Source organism: Monocercomonoides exilis, assembly GCF_001643675.1.
Source record: "Monocercomonoides exilis strain PA203 chromosome Unknown scaffold46-794033, whole genome shotgun sequence".
In the NCBI taxonomy this organism is placed as follows: domain Eukaryota; phylum Preaxostyla; order Oxymonadida; family Polymastigidae; genus Monocercomonoides; species Monocercomonoides exilis.
The window spans coordinates 527,651-546,663 of NW_027150591.1; the positions used below are offsets into that span (position 1 = coordinate 527,651).

The 19,013-nt window shown below is 36.6% G+C and overlaps 7 protein-coding genes across 7 annotated transcripts; 2 read left to right on the plus strand and 5 right to left on the minus strand.

Moving 5' to 3' along the window:
* Positions 1-1,771: 1,771 nt before the first annotated feature.
* Positions 1,772-2,695, plus strand: MONOS_5502 (uncharacterized protein; the record flags this gene model as incomplete). Its single annotated transcript, XM_067875656.1, has 2 exons — positions 1,772-2,085; positions 2,137-2,695. The coding sequence occupies 2 exons, from the start codon at positions 1,772-1,774 to the stop codon at positions 2,693-2,695; spliced, it is 873 nt and encodes a 290-aa protein (XP_067721610.1).
* Positions 2,696-3,984: 1,289 nt separating this feature from the next.
* Positions 3,985-4,263, minus strand: MONOS_5503 (uncharacterized protein; the record flags this gene model as incomplete). Its single annotated transcript, XM_067875657.1, has 1 exon — positions 3,985-4,263. The coding sequence occupies one exon, from the start codon at positions 4,261-4,263 to the stop codon at positions 3,985-3,987; it is 279 nt and encodes a 92-aa protein (XP_067721611.1).
* Positions 4,264-4,591: 328 nt separating this feature from the next.
* Positions 4,592-5,242, minus strand: MONOS_5504 (uncharacterized protein; the record flags this gene model as incomplete). The annotated part of the gene is made up of 1 exon (XM_067875658.1): positions 4,592-5,242. One exon carries the CDS (start codon positions 5,240-5,242, stop codon positions 4,592-4,594), a length of 651 nt encoding a protein of 216 aa, XP_067721612.1.
* Positions 5,243-5,335: 93 nt separating this feature from the next.
* Positions 5,336-6,471, minus strand: MONOS_5505 (uncharacterized protein; the record flags this gene model as incomplete). The annotated part of the gene is made up of 3 exons (XM_067875659.1): positions 5,336-5,774; positions 5,832-6,157; positions 6,364-6,471. The coding sequence occupies 3 exons, from the start codon at positions 6,469-6,471 to the stop codon at positions 5,336-5,338; spliced, it is 873 nt and encodes a 290-aa protein (XP_067721613.1).
* A 1,913-nt stretch (positions 6,472-8,384) lies between these two features.
* On the minus strand, positions 8,385-8,757 carry MONOS_5506 (uncharacterized protein; the record flags this gene model as incomplete). The annotated part of the gene is made up of 3 exons (XM_067875660.1): positions 8,385-8,553; positions 8,649-8,665; positions 8,722-8,757. The coding sequence occupies 3 exons, from the start codon at positions 8,755-8,757 to the stop codon at positions 8,385-8,387; spliced, it is 222 nt and encodes a 73-aa protein (XP_067721614.1).
* Positions 8,758-11,357: 2,600 nt separating this feature from the next.
* MONOS_5507 (uncharacterized protein) lies at positions 11,358-14,310 on the minus strand (the record flags this gene model as incomplete). The annotated part of the gene is made up of 1 exon (XM_067875661.1): positions 11,358-14,310. The coding sequence occupies one exon, from the start codon at positions 14,308-14,310 to the stop codon at positions 11,584-11,586; it is 2,727 nt and encodes a 908-aa protein (XP_067721615.1). The 3' UTR covers positions 11,358-11,583.
* An 888-nt stretch (positions 14,311-15,198) lies between these two features.
* Positions 15,199-18,896, plus strand: MONOS_5508 (putative Polyadenylate-binding protein 2; the record flags this gene model as incomplete). Its single annotated transcript, XM_067875662.1, has 6 exons — positions 15,199-15,308; positions 15,373-15,499; positions 15,552-15,623; positions 15,671-15,827; positions 15,896-16,701; positions 16,857-18,896. The coding sequence occupies 6 exons, from the start codon at positions 15,199-15,201 to the stop codon at positions 18,756-18,758; spliced, it is 3,174 nt and encodes a 1,057-aa protein (XP_067721616.1). The 3' UTR covers positions 18,759-18,896.
* Positions 18,897-19,013: the final 117 nt, after the last annotated feature.

Here is a 19,013-nt window from a genome sequence, read left to right on the forward strand (position 1 = left end):
CCTCTTCCATTTGGCTGTCACAATTAATAATAGTGAAATCATCATCAAAGAATAAAGTTTTCTCTAAATAGAAAATAATTGTTCAAAATGACACGCAAAAAGATAAACACGAATAAAGGATATTCATCAAAGTTTAGATTGATAAGATAATAGAAAATACGTTTTTTGTTTGTCAATAAAAGACGAGATTCCTTGCTTGATTCTGTTGAATTTTCCGTAAGAAAATTATTGAATATGTTAAAATCATCTTTGCTAAGTTCTCGATAATACAATCAAAAATAAATTTCATAGAAAACAAAAAACAAAAAAATAAAAATGAACAAACTTCTTTTCGAAGGTGGAACAGGAGGCTTATTGGTGAATTCAAAGTCAAAATTTGTGGGTGAACTGTTATTTTTGGCATGATTGTAGTTTCCTTGCGAACACTGGAAGCCACAATCATGAAGCTGCCTTAAACTGAATTCGTTGCACACACACTTTAGCAATGAAACTTTCGCGTGTTTATTTTGCTCTGAATTGTAAGCTGATGCCATTCGCAACAGGACGAACCTGCTTTTTTCTTAAAAAATATTGTTTCATAATTGCAAATATTAAAATTATGAAAACTGGCTTGATACAAACCATTGAATATGCTTTGGATATCTGAAAACAATTCTTTCCCCTTGTTTGTGTGCAAAAACATATGTTTGATCATTGTTGCTTCGTCGTGTCCGGATTTGGTGACAAGAAAGTTCCATGCTTCTGTGCACTTTTCACTCTTCCGAGAATTTGACAAATGAGAAAATTTTTTTTGCTCCATGTTTCAAAATTAATTCTATTTCTACTCGCAATTATCAAGATCATTCAATGGGATGATCAAAACACTCCATAATTTTCGATTATTTGTTATTTTGAATTTCAATTTTTTCTATTTGCTTTGCTGATTGAGAGTTTCAACAAAAGAAGGACGATTCAATCCATTTTGTTTGCATGAAGGGAAACAATTTAATTCCAGTTGTATTCAATAATCAATTATAAAGTAATAAAAAATAAAAAACAAATTCAATTGTTTTTAAATAAAAACGGTTTTGAATTTTGCTTTTTGATACGTGTTAATCTCTCAAACTAATTATTTACATATTATCATTGTAGCTTCTGCTTAAAAAACGATATTCAAAGTTCCAATCATGAACGAAAATTTCTATTATTCTTCAAATGTTTTCATTTTCATATTCAAATTATTTGAATCTTCTTTTAATTCTTCTTCTTCACAGACTGAACTAAGCACAACCTTTTTCAAGAAATCCGACTTGCGAATCGATGCTCTGCTCTTCCAGATTGAAGTTGATCTGAAAGAAAGGTCAAAATAAAGGAAAATTTGTCTTGATAAAATCAGGATGGCCTTTATTTTGCCTATTTATCAAAATAATGTTATTATTTCAAATTTTCAGCTGCTTGATATTTCTCTGAAGCTGCTTGTTAGCAACTGACTGACATTCTCCATTGATAAAGAAGTGGGGAACTGTGTAGAGAAATTCAATGTGAAGACTTTGGATACAAGGAAATGAATACAAAGAACGTGGTAGAAGCATTTGAACAAGGACGAAAATGCAATTCCAATTAGGAGCCTGAACCGAAATCCATATTATTTTCTTCATCTTCATCTTCTTCCTCCTTCAACTCCCAGTCAACCTTCCACCTTTTCTATTCTCGCCAGCTTGTATCATCACTCGACTGGATCAACACCCATCCGCTTTGTGCCGACTACCGCTCCAACACCCCTGACCAGTGCATGCAGCCCCTGGGACACGCGTACGAGCTGCCCTCTCTCATTGCCAATGGCACCCTCACACATATTCTGTCTGAACAGCCGGGGGTGAAGACGCTGTTTGTGCATAAAGTCGAAGGAATTGGAGTGTGGTGCGACTCAGCACTACTGGAGAGGCATTGGAAGGGAGGAAGAGTTGTGGACTTTGAGGTGATGGAGAGAGGAGTGGAAGACAAAGGATGCTTTTGGGGGAGAGTGGAGACAACAGGCGGAGAGGAAACGAAGGCAGAAACAGAGACTGAGGCTGAAGAAGAGAATGGAGAAAGAGAGAAAGGAAAGTTATTGGATGAGATATAAAGTGAGATAAGCAAATCCAAAATCTATCAAAGCGAAAGAAAAGTCTCAACGGAATGTGATGAAAGCAAGAGATCTTCGAACACATCTCAGCCAGTGCTTCCAGACAGCACTCATTCGTCAGCTGATTCAGCGATGCTGTGCCTTCCTGGAGAGCGCATATTGAGTGAGGAAGAGAAATGGAGGCTTCGCTTTGTGGCAACAGGAGCCATGTGGATCGATGTGGATGGGCTGCAGTCGTCGTTTGGGCTGACCAGAGGAGACATACTGAAGCAGAATGAAGTGAATATTGATGAAGTGAAAAGAGAACACAAAACAACAAAAGAACCCCACAACTCTTCTTCTGAAGCAATATCACAAGGCAAACAAAGCTATTTGCTGTCCAAACGCAATGAAACAACAGAAAAAGCACAAAACATCATTTCTCGTACAGAAACACATCAAGAAAACCACAATTCTTTCACCTTTGCTGCGTTCTCATCCAACGAGCATCAAGCACTTCCGCACTGCTTCTCTAACCCCCCTCTTTTCACTCCTTCCTCGCCCTGCTACACACCGGCATCTCCATCAAGCGGTACGGCGCACGAAATATAACACAGGCGGTGAAGAGTCACATTCGACTGCTCAGATGGACAAGCTCTTCTCAGACATCACTCACGTCGACAGTAAAATGAACTTCAAATAAAATTTGAAAGATTTTCCAGATCGCATTTCAAACAGAAAAAGAACACATTTTTTTACAGATGAATTTGAAATAAAATGTTCATTGAAATGAACTTTATAGAAAAAGACAATGCAGACTCCAGGAAAGATAAAGCTTGTTATCTTCATGTGAACAAGTGCTTTCTTTTTGAAAATGACTGATTAAGACAATTATATTTGTAGGAATTTTCTTGTTCAAATCATGAATTTTTAGTGTTTTTCTGTTAATAATAACTATTTGATACAAGAAGACTGGTCATTAATATTCAATGGAAAATATGCACTACTAACAGACCAAAAAATGTCGAAACTTTTGAGGAAAACTTGTTGCCCATGAAAAATCATAAAAAAATTTATTTTCTGAAAAAATGGAAACTTCTGGATTAATGAACGGACAGTTTTGGAACCGTTGCTTCAAGATAAGAAACATGAAAAAAAAGAAATAGATAAAAAATGAAAATGAAAATGAAGGTGAAGAAGAAGATGATGATGAAAAAGCAGATAAAATGAGAATAATAACTATGATAAATAAAATTATTGAAAAATTAAAAATTAATTAAAATGATAACAAAAACAATCATTAATTTATTTCTCTTTCTCTTTCACTTTTTCTCCAAAATCTCACATTGACTTATGTGCCTTCACAAGATGCCACCATTTTCATCACCGAATCTCCACCCTCTGCATCATTATAATCAGTGATGACATCAACAGCAACTCTTTAATCTCTCTCTTTGTGAACAGCTGCAGAAACAGCGTTGAAACAGGAGGTATCGACACATAAGCCGTGAAGTTTCCTCCACTGACAACGATTATTGAAGTATATTCGTTGAATCCATTTCCTGAGCAGCCATTGGAAATGTTGGCATTGAAGAATAAAGAAGATGAAGGAGAAATTTTGTTCCTGTTTAGCCTTCCATTTTCCACTAGATCCGCTATCATCGATGCTGTATTTACCTCCTCGTTCAGCATACACAATCTTAAAACAGGGTGATGTTGCGCATCACATCTTCTTCCTTCCTCACCTTCACCACCTCTTCCAGAGAGTGCCTCAGTCAAATACATTTCCTCTGCCACACTGCCTCCAGCGTCCGGTGCCCTATCTTTAATCTGATGAACACATACAACTCTCCGACTCCAATTGACTGCAGTGCAAACAACCACTAAGCCACTCAGTCCATCTAGCACAGCATCAGCGCAAGACTATTCACACGCTTTCTGCACAGCACTTTCACCAGCCGCAACTGCTTAAACATCTCAATCTCGATGTTGTCCTCCTCCACAACGTACACCCGGTTGATAGCCCTGCTCAGCTGCTCCTTCCACTCGATCACCAGATCTGTCATCGACTTCTGTATCGGCTGCACCATCACTTTCTTCGCACTGTCCACAAACCTCCGTACAACTTTTTGAAAAAGTCTCCCACTTTGTGAGAACGTTCGCGGCAGGTCGTATTCCATGTGCAAGAAGCTATTTACAAGCGACGCAACACACAGGGAAGCAGGGAGGGTACTATGAGTGGAGTAAGGGAGAGTGGAGGAGGAAGATGTAGATGAAGAGGAAGAAGAAGAAGAAGAAGGTTGAGAAAGAAGAACATTGTGTGGTGAATGAAATGGTTGAAGTGATTGTGAATGAATGGAATGAAAAAGAGGAGGAGAAGAAAGAGAATGAGAAGAGGAGGAAGAGGAAGAAGAAGGAGAAGAGGAAGAAGAAGATGAAGGAAAAAAAGATAATAAACAATTATTTATTTCTTCATTCTTCTTTTCCATTTTAGAAGAAGAATTTTCATCAAAAATTGTTGTGAAGATTGGGAAAAGGCAAAAGTTTCATTGTAATTGGAGCAGAAAGGAAAGGCTTTGATGGAGGAAGAAGAGAAGAAGAGGGAGAAGAAGAAGAAGAAGAAGAAGAAGGAGAAGGAGAAGGAGAAGAAGAAGAGGAGGAAGAAGATGAAAGAAATGAAGAAGAAGGAGAAGGAGAAAAAGAAGAAGAAGAAGAAGAAGAAGAAGAAGAAGAAGAAGAAGAAGAAGGAAGAGGAGAAGGAAATGAAGAAGGAGGAGGAAAAGAAGGAGGAATGTTTAAAGAAGGAGAAGCATGACTTAAGGAAGGGAGAGTAATATTAGAAGAAGAAGAAGAGGAGGAAGAGGAAGAAGATGACGATGGAAATAAAGAATTTGTTGCTATTGTTAATGAAGAAGAAGAAGGATAAGAAATGTTTGAAGAAGAAAAGAAAAAGGAGAAAGAGGAGGAAGAAAAAGGAAATGAAGAAGAAGAAGTGTTTGAAAAAGAATAAGAATTACAAGCATTTGAATTAGAAGAAGAAGAAGCAGAAGAAGAAAAGAAAACAGGAGCAAGTGGAGAAGGTTTGAATGAAGTGTGGGACAAACCAGCTTCTTTCGCATCGTCAAAAGCAGCCGTCTCGAATTTTGCTCTTCTTTTCATTGCTCTTTCTCTCCTCCTCTCCAAATCCCATGCAAACTCTTCGTCATCATCATCTTCTTCTTCTTCTTCTTCTTCTCTTACTCTTTTTTTCTGTTACACTTTTTCTTTATGTTGTTTCTTCCCTTCACTTTGCTCATTTTTGCTATGTTTGTGACTTTTTTCTTTCTTTTTCACAATTTCATCTTTTTCTTCTTCTTCTTCCTTCATCATCCTCTTCTTTTCCTTCTCCTTCTTCCTCCTCCTCTTCTCCTCTTTCTTCTTCTCCTTCTCCCTTCTCCTCAATATTTCTTTGTCTTCCTCTATCACTTTCATCATCTTCTCCTTCTCTCTCTTCGATTGCTCTTTCACTTCATCATATTTCTTTTCTTCCACATTCACACACAAATCTTCTTCTGCTAATTTTATTTCAAAACTTTTATTTCCTTTTCTCTTCTCTTCTTCTTCTTTTCTTTCTCCTCTTTCTCCTCTTTCTCTTTCTCTTTCTTCCTCTTCTTTTCTCTTCTTCCCTTCATTTCTTCCTTCTTCTCCTCTCCTTCCTTTCAGTTTCCCATCCAAAAATAAATCAAAATTGTATTTCTTTCCATCAAACTTTCCTTTTTTTTTTTGTTCTTCTCTTTCTTTCTCCTTCTCTCTTTCATTTTCTCTTTCTCTCTCTTTCTCTCTCTCCTTCTCTTTCAGCTTCGCTTCCTCCTTCTTTTTGATAACCAAATCAAACAAATCGTCTTCTTCGGGAAACAAATTCGGCTCTTTTGGACGGAAAGGCGCAATTTCTGTGACAGACACAGTGAGAAGAAGATGTTTAGAGGAAGAAGAAGAAGAAGAAGAAGAAGAAGAAGAAGAAGAGGAAGAGGAAGAGGAAGAAGAAGAGGAGGAGGAGGTGATGGGAGTGGAAGGAGAAGACGAGGGAGAACATGGCTGAGATATTGGATATGAAGAAGAAGAAAAAGAAGAAAAGAGGATCAAGAAGAAGCAGTTGAGTGTGAAGACAATCCAAAACCGATCGAAGCGCACACTCTGCCCTATGGAAGTGAGGCTATGTATGAGTCTCCGAATACACTTTTCAGCCACGGGTTCGACTTTTTGCTTTCCAGATCCGATTTGATAGAGTGCAAAAGTTAAACTTCAACTATTGACTCCTTCTTATACATCCGAGGCGCGACGATGGTGTAAAAGCCATTTGCCTTGAAGTTCTCTTCATCATTATCATCATCCTCTTCATTCCCATTCATCTTAGACTCTTCTTCATTCACTTCACTTTCCCTCCTTCTCCCCTTGTCTTCTACCTCTTCTCCATCCTCTCCATTTTCTGCATTCTCATCCTCCTCTCCTCATCTGTCACACGCTCCGCCACTCGCTTTGCAATTATCTGCCTTTCTGATGGATTCGTCTGATAGTGTTGCAAAGATGATGAAACTGCCTGATGGTATAGGCGGAGTTGATGTCGCACCTTCCATTCGACTCTGAAAGCTGATAATGGTGAGTGTGGAGAAGAGGGAATGAAAGAGAGAAAGCGAAATGATTAATCTTTGCCAAAAAGAGTGAGGTGGAGGAAGAGGAAGTTGAAGAAAGAGGTGGCTTTTTGAAATTATTATGTTCTATTTCAATAGAAGCACTGATGATTGAATGCTCATATTGAAGTGAACTCCCAACATTGCATTCATTAAAAGTGGAGGATGAAGGTGAAGAAGGAAAAGAAGGAAAAGATGTGGATGAATGGAAGGGATCTGAACGAAAATAAACTTGGAAATTTGAAGACGTATGAGGATGCTGATGGATATTCAATGTATTCTTTTTTTATCAATACTTAGAAAACTTTTGTGACAACAAAGAAGATAACATTTACAGCTCTTATTTTTTCCTCCCAGACTTTTTCAACGCGTTTTTCTTGTGGAAAAAGAAGAGGAAGAGTATCTTCTTCAATGTATAGCCCAGACTGTTGCTCAGGTTCAGCAAACGAGTCATACAAATCATCTCCAACAATGAGAACGATTTATTTATTTATTTATTTATTTTTGTTATTTTTTTTGAATAAATTTGTTTTATAATTCTGAAGAGATGGAAATGGTTTATTATGTTTCTTTTTTATCAAACACATATAAACTTATTCTTTATCTTCGCCTTCATTTGTTGTTTTAATAATTCCATTTTTCTCTTTATCAACAAGTTTAATTTCAAACGTTTATTCTATTTTTAGTTTTGGAGAAAAAAGTTGAAATTGAATCTTTTGATTGAAAATTGAATTCAGTCGATAAAAAAACAGAAAATGTTATGAAGAGAGAAGATACCATTTTTGCATTTGAGAAGATAATTGATAATTGAATAGATGAATTGTGAAATAAAAAAAATTTTTCAAAATTATTGTGTTATATCAAAATAACATATCCAAATTTCAATTTTTTTAAAAAAAATTTCTCAATTGCACAAAAATTGTGCAATTCATCTTATATAAGTTTTTCAATGAAAAATTTCAAAAGAGATAAATCATTTTCAGAAGATTTCATAATGATAAATTACATGAAAGTTATCTTTTATTTAATAATCATTTCACTGTTTCAAAAAAGGAAAAGAAGTCTTTCAAGAAATACATTTTTGATAATATCAAATGATATATAAAAAGTGTATTGAAATATTCGAATAGTAATATTTGAATCGTTTTTGTTTTCTCTCACATTAACATAATACTTCAAAGCACTCGTAATTTATTTCTTCAACATTTGTTTGGAATTAAAGTTAATGTGTTGTGAAAGCTTGCAATAAAATTATTGAATTTTTTCCCCAACCTTTCAAATGTTTTCTTTTTCAATTTTTTTCTTTTCGCTCCTTCCTTTTCATCATCCTCCTCATCTTTCGATTTCTTTGAAACATTTATTTAAAATACAAAACTTTCATATGCCACCCCGTAATTCAATGTTGGTTGATAAATCTCTTCGAAGATGAGACTCACAGCTCCTCTTTTCAGCAAGTCTTCAACTTTCACATTTCTGTTATTCACAGAATAACTAAATGATTCAACGCATTGGCTGCAAATGTCACTGTAATTATCCTTTGCTGATCGAAATACCAGCACAATGCTTTCGGCAAGCACAAAATACTCTTCATTCCGCAATATGTTTGTGTATAAGAACTAAAAAAATTCATTGAATCATCTCTCGATAACAAGCTCTTCTTTCGTTTCTTTTCCCATTTCCTCTTCTTTCTCTCTCTTCCAACTCACACAATTTGTCGGCTTTACCAATTCTCTTCTTGCTTCTTTCAGAAAATGCAGTTTGTTTCCAATAACTTCTTCCAAGCTTTTGTCAGTGCTAATCTGTCTGTCAAAAATTCCCAAGCAGATTGATATGCCAATCGAGTCAGATTTCTATGCTCCTGATGATGCAGGATTATTTCGATAATTTCATTCAAATACTGTTCTCTTTTAATTTTCTTACAAAAATCGGAAAAAATCAATAATATTAAAAGTTAAATAGCAATGCTCATACGTAACTCCCAAAATTGCTCAAAGCTAAAAAAGTCATTTCTAATTCTTTTTGAGTCTCTTAGCGATGCTCTTTGTTAAAGGAAATTCATAGCCTATTCTTTGTGTTTTGTGCATAATCATTTCAATCATCCAATTTAGAAAACAATTCTGAAATGTTTTAAATATAGAGAAGAAATGAAATAAACAAGAATTCAAAAAAGAAGCAATCGCAAACAAGTGTGATTTTCAATTACAGATTTCTCCTGCATGCTTGCAAAAATAAATCATCTTTTAAAATGAACATTTTCATCATTAATATTGAATGAGCGAATCTTTGGATATAAGAAATTTGAGAAAAAAATAATAACTTAAAAAAGCACAAAACTTTCTCTGCACTTTCACTTGCTTTGAGTATTGGATATAATAAATAAGGTGTTTAAATGAAATATTTTATTTATTTATTTATTTGTGATATTATGGTTTTTTAATGAACTTTTTTTCATCACAAATTAATGCTAAAGATTTTTGGCCAATGAAAATGTTTCATTCAAATTAATTAATTTATACTAATTTATAATTTTGATTCAATTTCTTTTCATTTCTTTCCATTTAATACTTTGCTTTAAACTTGATTTAAACGTATTTTTTTATCATCATGTAACTAAAAGCAAATTTTAAGACTTTTTTAATTATTAATACATGTATTTCATATATTGTGTGTCTTTCATTAAGTCAAAATTTGAATAGTTTCGAAGTCGAAAAATTTTATTGAATAATTATGATTTCAAAAAAATTGTGCCATATTCATACCAGATAAATCATTGACACAATGAAGATATTGTCAATTTTTATCATCAATTTTGACAAAGAAAGAAACTTTAATTTTTTCAATTATTGAATTATGATAAATAAACTATTTTCGTTTTGAAGCCCTAATATTTTTAAAATGAAGTTTGAATGAAATTTCTTTTAGGGTAAACCCTTATTCATGGAGTTCTGTTGTCAAAATAAGTTAGTGGGAAAAAAAACCAAAAAGAAAACTTGATTTAATTTAATGATGGGATGGATCAAAGATTTTTATCTCTTTAAGATTTTTTTTCGTTGGTTGATAATATAATTTTTGAATAGAATTTTACGACTGACCTTATCAAATGAGCGCGTTAAGCTCGGTTTCAATACAGTTTTTGATATTTTCTAGAAAAAAAAAATCATTACTGGCCGTATAATCCCCTTTTGCCAATTTGATAAATGTTTTTGAAATAGAATGATTTTGCAGTGAAATAATTTTTCGGAGCGTTGATAATAACAAGGTGTCTGATCATTGGAAATTCTAATCTTTTTCAAACGAGAGGTTAAATATTTTCTTTTTTGGACAAATCCATGATTTGTTCCAAACATTTTTCTTTCATTTTAAAGAAGGAAAACATAAATGTTTTCATCATAACATTTATTAGATGTTGAAAATTCTCTTTATAAATAAACAAACAAGAAAATGTGAAGTTGAACAAAATTCTGAAAGCAACAAATTTCATTTCAAGTATTCTATGGGTTATTATGCAAAAGAAAGAAACTTTTCCCAAAAAATTTTCAATTGCAACTTTTTGTTGTTTGTTTGCAAACGAGCACTGGAAAGTGATAAATACACTAAAAGACATGTTTTTTCTTTCTTTCAAATCTGACTCTCACCTTTTTAATAACTGAAATGAGTTAATCATTTTCAGGAAAAATAATTTTGCACATGATAAAAATGTTGAAGTGATTAACACATTGAAAAAAGTTATGGTATCAAAAACAATCACTCACACGCATTTCAATGATAACTGAAATATTTGATGGAAAAAAAAAAAAAAAAAAAAAAAAAACGAAATGAGTTCCGATTCTTTATTATTTTTAATCTTTGAAATTGTTGTCAAAAAAATATATATGAATTAAAAAGAATTTAAGTTTTCAAATGGGGAAAAGTGTGACACTTCAGGCATTTTCATTAAAAAATGATGTGGCTGATCCTTCATGAAATCAAGCTTTCCTTCGAGTTTTGATCAAAGTTTTGTCCTCAATGGGATTTTGAAAAAATGAGTTGAAATTGGGAACATTTATTATGAGTGATATTGCTATTGAAAAAACAAAATTTGACACAAATATCATTGAGATTAATTTTTTGATCAAATCTCGAACAAAAGTGTGATTTCAAAAAGGATCAGCCATGTTCATTTCATAAAGAATTTTTGAACAAAAAAACATATTTTAAATAGGCTCATTTTTTGAAATACAAGTGAGGTCACAAAACATTTTGTATTGATATCAAAGACGCCTGTTTGCGGATATGAAAATCCGATTTATTTAAAAAACCTGAGAAAGATAAAAAAAGTTATGAGCGAAACATTATTTAATGCTTTGTACAAAAAAAAGCTTGTTAGTCCGTATTTTCCCCCAAATAAGAAAATCCAATTTTTTTTGCAACAAAATTGTCAAAAGTGATATTGAAAGGTTTTTAAGAATAATTTTCAGATGAAAAAGAAAATGTCAAATTTTCTTCAAAATTTCATTTTCACAGGAAAATAATTCAAATGAACTTTTCAAAAATATTTAAGACAAATGTTCTTTTCTCAAAAAATTTTATAGAGAATAGAATTTACAAAAACTTTGTTAAAGATGATGTTTTTTATATTTTTTATTATTGTTTTCATCATATTCTATCAATTAATTTTGAAATGAAAAATACACTGTTTTGTTTTCAAATTTATTAGGAAAATCATTTTTGATACACTTTTATGTCAAAAATGAATTATTCACAAAACACTTGCAACAAATTTCACATTTATCAGCAAATAATTTTCTGATGTTGTTGTAGTAAGAGTGAAAAAATAACTTTCACTAATTTGTCTCAAATTTCTTCAAGTTTTGTGATCCACCCATTGAAATTAAGTCTATCCAGCAAGTCTTTAAGCATCGGATGTGCAATTTCAATTGATGAGACATTCTGAGAAACATTCTCTTTCGATGCATTCGAAGTGAAGTGAGCAGATGAAGTGGACTGAAATGAAGGAGATTGCGAGAGAGAAGATAAACTTGACGAAGATGTTTGTTGTTTGACAGAGAGATTGAAAGAACTGCAGATGGCGGAGATGAGGCGATAGAAAAGTTGGAGCTGGTGAATAAAAGATGATACAATCGGACGAATCCGATTGAGAAGACGAGAAAATGCTTGAAGTGTGTGTGTGGATGGAGAAGCAATAGACGAAGGAAAGCGCGAGGAACGCTCAGAAAGAGTAGTTGATTGTGATGTGAAGGAAAGAGAAGCAGTCATAAAGGGATCTGAAAGCTGTGAAAGACTCGATGTGCTCTGCAAATACTGCGAGCCATCCTTAAGGCCAATCTGAGTGCCTCCTTTTATCCACCGCTTCTTCTCTTCTTCTCTCAGCGCATCGTTTGCTCTGTCCTTTTGAAACACAGACGCATCGAATTCTGCCAGGGCACTCACAAACTGCTCGCTGCAGTCGATCAGAGAGGAGATGCTGCGAGAAACAGAAGGAGAGCTCAGAAAGAGCTGCGTTTGAATCTTCATCAGTCCCTTTTCGTGGGAAAACATAACAGAGAGAAAATCAAGTGATGAAGAAGATTGACTGTCTGAATCTGTTTCTGTTCTATAATCTGACTCTGGGTGAGATGAAGGAACGCGTGATGGTGTTGAAAAAGGGGAATATGAAGGAGAAGAAGATGGAGAAGAACGAAAAGAAGTAGTTAAAATTGATGACGATGAACGCCTCAACGGTGTAGGAGTGAATGTGTGATCGTAATCTATTTCCATTGCACTTTCATCTTTTTTAATTATTCCTCCCTTTTTCTCGCTTTCTTCGACATCTCCACCACTTTCACGCTCCAAAAGTTCATCCACTGCATTCTTCCTCTGGTTCGCAGGAAACATTTCATTCTGCATCGCCTGACATATGTTTCCAATGACTCCCTCCGAAAAGTATACAGAAAGATTGTTCAGCACAAAACTGAGCAAAGAATGAGCCCGCGAGACTTCAGCCAGCACAGCCTTCCGCGTCTTCTCCATCGCCTCGTCACGCGCCAGCAGCTCCGCATCGAAAAACACATTCTTTTCTTTCATCTTGTCTCGTTGCAGTTTGGTCTGTTCCACTTTTGACGAAGGCTTTGCGAACAGCCGCACTTTCTCTGTCCACACTCGACGCAGATTGAGTCTGGCTTTTGAGAGACAGAACAGAAAGCGAAATGCTGTTGAGTAAATAGACAGAGCAGATGGCGTGAAGAACAGAGAAAGAGGAAAAGGCGGAGTGAATGAAAGCGTGATGGCGTTGAACGAGCGGAGGCAGGGCGGAATGGAAGGCAAAAGGAAAGTTGACTGTTTTTGTTTCGCGGACTGTGGCTGTGAAACGGAGCGATTGGTGTTTGTTTGCGAAAAAACAGATGCGATAAGAACTGGTGCAAAAAGGGAATGAGGGATTAGAGTCTGTTTAGGAGTTGAATGAAACGAATGATTGCGTAGCGTGATTGTACTATCCATTTTGGATCTCGACCTTATCGTGTCGCCTTTCCAATCTTCAAAGAAGACCACATTCTGCCGAGTGTTATCGTCATTGCTATCTAAATCATCTTCATCGTTGTCTTCCTCCTCCTCCTCTTCTTCATCGAATTCTCCATCTTCTCCTTTCCATTCTTCTCTTCCTTTCTTGTTTCGCACAGCAAGTTCGTCCATCCCGCACATTCCAACAGCACTGCTCCAGCACATTTCCAGGCAATCAACTAATTCTCTTCTTTTTTTCTGTGTTAGTTCTGCATTCTGTCGAGCTTCTCGTCTTTTTGCCAAACTTTCTGGATCTTCTTTATTCTGAGCATTCAAAATTTTGTCCATTCCATCTTTTTCTTTGATCTTTTCTTCTTCTTCCTTTCTCTCTCTTTCTCTCAGCGCAGCTTCTCTTTGACTCTGCCTCAAAAACAGCGTTTCCCACTGGTTCTTATCGAGCGCCTCGAAGAATGCAGCAAAAAGGGCGCCTTTTCTGAGGAAGAAGAAGTCCCAAGCGGCGCTGAACAGATCCTGGAGCGGGGTGTGGAGCAGCATTGCACCGCACAGCTGGTGCGAGACGTGCTGTTGCAGCTGCGAGATGCGCGCAGAAAAAAGCGCCGATGGAAAGACGAGCGGAGGAATCGATGCTGGATCAAGCGATGCAAAAGAGGAGATTGACGGGCTGAATGAGTGGATGTGTGTGTGTGATGAGGGAAGTGTTGAGAAAGTGCTTTGATTTGCGCTTTGTTCGGATGAAGTTGAAGTAAATGGGTTGCCTTCATCTCTGTTTTCACCTTGTTCTGCTTTTTCGTTGTCTGTTTGTTCTGCTTTTTCGTTGTCTGTTTGTTCTGGAGCACATTCTGCTGATGTGGCAGGTGGAGACTCAATGTTCTGACCAATTGATTCTGGGAGCGCAGCAAATGCTTGAGTCAATGAATCTATTTCTGCGAAACTGACTAGAAATTCTGATTTAATCTTTGACTTTCCTGCAGTTTCAGAGTAATAACTTTTCAACAAAATATCTGAGTTGACTGTGTCTTTTCCTGAAATGTGATTGAATCCCTGTTCCTTTTTTCTTTTCATTTTTTTCAATTCCGCTTTTGCTAAATATCTCTTCAATTTCGTTTCTTCAAGTTCCTTCAATATCATCTGTGCTTGACCAATGAATAACAACTCATCAGCAGTTTTTATACTGATATATGAAGGGAGGTAATCCAATGCAAGGCGGAAGGAAGAAAATGAATGATGGTGACAACGAGAATCCCCATGCGTTACATTTGTGGGCACTATAAAAAATTCTTGGAAAGGATCTGCATCTCGTGAGTTTTCTGGCCAGTTTCCGCTGCACCATCTCGCAATGAGATGCATCAAAACATTATTCACACTTCGAAAAACAGGTAATAATGCCAGCTTCGAGATAAGAGTTTCCGTTTCAAGCAAATTGTGAATGGTAGAAAGAATGGATGCTCCTGTTATATGCCTTTCTTCTATTGAAAACAACAATTTTTGAACAGAAGAAAAAATATTTTGATACTAAATGATGCATTTGTTAATATAAAAAACACTATATTAAAAAGTTTTTTTAATGCTTAGCAATACCTCATCCAATGCGATTGACAAATATTCATTCGGATTTTCAATTTGTTCTTCTTTTATTTTATGCTGAAAGAGAATAAATGTCTGACGAAAATGAAAGATTTGCTTGATAAAAATTCTTTAATGATTATTACACACATATCTGTATGGTTCCAATATATGTGTTTCAACAGCTGAACAAAGAGCTCCAATAAACAATCCAGGTGGATTATCATCACCAAAATGTTCCTTTGTGTTCTTTTTCCTATCTAAATAACTTACAATGCTATTGTATAATGCACTCAACTTATCGAAAGTCGCTTCCATCTTTCACAAAATTTTAAAATACAAAATGTAACTTAAATAGGATCATTGTTGCCATATCTTTTTATTCCAATGAGTCGAGTTATTGTGAAGGGCCTACCAACATATTTGAAAGACGATGATCTTGCAAAGCATTTTGCATCTTTCGCAAAAGTTACGGATGCTAAAATAAAACGGGATTCGTATGACAAAATTTTCAATGTGGTGAGTATTTCATGATTAAAATATCTTTATTTATTTGCTTAGTACTGGAAAATCTAGACGATTTGGATTCGTTGGATTTAAAGATGAAAAAACAGCTCAAGAGGCAGTAGATCATTTTAATCGAACTTATTTGAATACCTCTCAAATAACACTTGAAATAGCAAAGCCTGTTTGTTTTATTAATTTTGCTCTTGTTCACAGATAGTTTTTTATAATTTTAGCTGGGAGACCCATCCATTCCTCTACCAAAAAATGATAAATCCGCAAGAAGAAAGAAATATTTTGAAGAAAAGGTTTACAAAATATTAATTAACTCAACTTTTTAACAATGTAAATTCAGAATCAAATTAGAGCGCAAATATTTCAACAAAGAAGCGCAGAGCTGAATGAAAAGCAAAAGGAATTAATTGAATCTATTAAACGTCTTCGAGGAAAAAGTAGTGGCTCTGGAGATAAAACTTCTGAAAAAAGCTCAGCAGAACAGGCATTAAAAAAAGGTATTTTTATAACTTCACTTTCACTTTAATTATTATCCTTGCATTCTTATTTTTTAAATCAATTTAAGCTTATTCAAAATCAAGCTCAGGAGCAGTCTGGATGAATGATGAAGAAGGGGAAGGGATTCATGGTGAAGAGGATGAACAAATAAAAGCTCAAAGGAAAAAAAGAGGAAAAGAAAAGCAAAATTCTTTAAAGGGAAGTGTTGACGAAGGAGTGGTTTTTGACGATGATGATGACAGTGACGATGATAGCGATATATTTGATCCTGAAGAAGCTTCAAAAAAAGATGATGATATCAAAATTAAGAAAGTGAAAATAACAAAACAAAAAACAGACAAAGAAGAAGACGAAGACGAGGAAGATGAGGATGAGGAAGATTCCGATAGTGATAAACAAAATAAAGAGAATGAAATGTTTAACGATGAAGATATCATGGAAGAAGAAGAAGAAGAAAAAGCAAAAAGCAATAAAAAAGACAAAAGTGAAGCATCGTCAGCAAAGACTACCAAACAAACACCCAATGCCAAGTCAAATGCTTCCACCTCTTCCTCAAGTTCTTCCGCTGGACAATCACGCCAGCCAAAAGTGAAGAGTGTGATGCCCCGTGCGAAGAAAGAGCGGATGGTGAATGCTGCAGACGCTGATGTCTCTCTTGTGCTGGACACATCAAGGCTGCTGCTGACAAACCTGCCATATTCTGTCACCGAAGACAGCCTGCACACATTCATCATTGCCAAAATGAAGGGGAAAGAAGGGGCGGGTGACTTCGGCGGACTGACGGAGATTAAGTTGATCAAAAACCCGCTGAAGAAATACGAGTCGCTTGGAAGAGCGTTTATCACTTTTTCAAAGCCAATTGATGCGCTGAGGGTGTGCTGCTCTTCTTTATTTGAAAGAGAAATGATTCTTGAAAATATTGATTTTTATCTTTTTTATGATTAATTTTAAATGTCTTTTTAATGATCTCAATCTCACAATCGATATTTATTCATTTTTATATCACATCATTTCCGCATTCAATCCAGGCCTTCCAAAAACTCGACGATTGCATCTTTGAAGGCAGGCTGCTGCACGTAATGCCAGCAGAAGCCCCACCATCAGCATCTCCCCAGTCCTCATCAACCAACCCATCGCCATATGCTTCCTCCTCCACCTCCTCTTCTTCTTCATTTGACGGAGCAGCTGGAGAAACATTCAAGCAGAAGCGCTTGAAGCAGCTGAGAGAGCGGTCGATGGACGCAATCACGTGGAACTCGCTGTTTGTGCGCCCAGAGGCAGCAGCAGCAGTGGTCGGGCGGCTGCACGGGATGAAGAAAGAAGACGTGCTGGGCATTAAGAAGCTGATGGGTGTGGACGATGAGAGCGACAATGGAGACGGCAGCGGAGGGAGTGGGGGAAAGAGAGGAAAGGGTGCAATGGACAGCGAGGCAGGCACAGCCAGCAGGCTGGCGCTGGCAGAAGCAGAGGTTGTGAACGAGACCAGAGACTATCTGCTCAGAGAAGGCATAGAGCTGACACAAGACGATCTGCTTCAGATTGCACAGACTGCACAGAAAGCTGACGAAGCACAGAGGAACAAGAAGAAATCTGCAGCTTCTTCTTCAGCCACTGCCAACCGTCTGACCGTCCCCAGGTCCACAAAAATGCTCCTCATCAAAAACTTGTCTGCCGATACGGATGCGAAGGAGCTGGAGAGGATGGTTACAGCTGCAGCAAACGCTAAGCCCATAAGATTTGTGTTCCCTCCATCGAAGATCATGTGTGTTGTGGAGTTTGAAGGAGACGAGGAAGCGCGCAAATGCTTCAGAAAACTAGCGTTCAAAAGGTATCTCGATATGCCGCTGTATCTCGAGTGGGCACCGCTGCCGATGGAAGGGAGAGGGAAGAAGGCAGCAGAGGCAGCGAAAAGCGCAGCGGATGTGGCAGGCAAAACAAAAGGAGAAGGAGAAGGAGGAGAAGAGGAGCTGCGTGTGACAAGCGGGAGGACGCTGTTTTTGAAGGGCATTCCGTTTGATGTGGATGAGGAAGGGCTGCAAGAAGTACTGAGGGAGAAGAAGACAAAGCCAGTTGTGATAACAATTCCCAGAAGACACAAGCCAAAGAAGAAGAAGAAGTTGGGAGACGAAGAGGAAGAAGAAGAAGAGCAGCCAGAAGAAGGGAAAGAGAAGGGAGTTTCGCTGGGATTTGCGTTTGTGGAGTTCAAAACGTCTGAAGATGCGCTGAATGCGCTGACTGTTCTGAAGGACAAGCTGGTGATGGAAGGGAGAGTTGTGTCTGTCGAGTTCTCAAAAGCGAACAAGCCTTCTGCTGCACCTGTGTTGGCTCCTCCGTCTGCTGCTTCTGCTGCACTTGGAGGAGACAGCGAAGAAAAGAAAGCGAAGCTCAGAGAGGCAGGAAAGTTGGAAGAAGAAGAAGAAGAAGAAAGTTGGGGTAAAAAGAAAGGAACAAATGAGTTTGGCGACGAATTCATCTCTCTGGATGCACCTGCTCCGTCGTCTTCGCGCCTGTCCCCGCCAAAGACGAAGCTGCTTGTCAAAAACTTGCCTTTTCAAGCGACTTCGAAGGACGTGCGCGAGCTGTTTTCTGCAGTTGGCCACATTTCCTCGCTCCGCCTGCCGAAGAAGCCCGACAACACGATCAGAGGCTTTGCCTTTGTGGAGTTCAGCAGCGAGGAGGAGGCGAAGCAGGCGATGCGGCAGCTGGGGAATGTGCATCTGTATGGGAGGCATTTGGTGCTGGAGTGGGCAAACGAGGACGACAGCATCGCGCAGATACAGGAAAAGACTCAGAGGTATTACGAGGCAGCTATGGATGCAGCAAACGAGGAAGGAAGGAAAAAGAAAAAAATAACAAAAGGGAAATTCCTTTCAGGAGGTTCTGTGCAAGAAGAAGGAACGAGTAAGAGGAGAAAAATTGATGAAGAATGAACATTTTATTTATATGTATTTATGAATAGTTCAAATTACGATTTTTCTCGAAATATGAACATTGAAAAAAAACTTTTTCTCATTTCATCATTTCACTTTGGTTAGGAACATTATAAAATAATAATTGATAATAGCTTAGTATATGTGTTTGAGTTTTAGAACTTGTTTGAATGTTTTGCTGAAAGTGAAAATATTAAAAAGGAAAATGGAATGAAAATTTTATTATGACAAAAGATCAAAATGTCTGGTAATCTT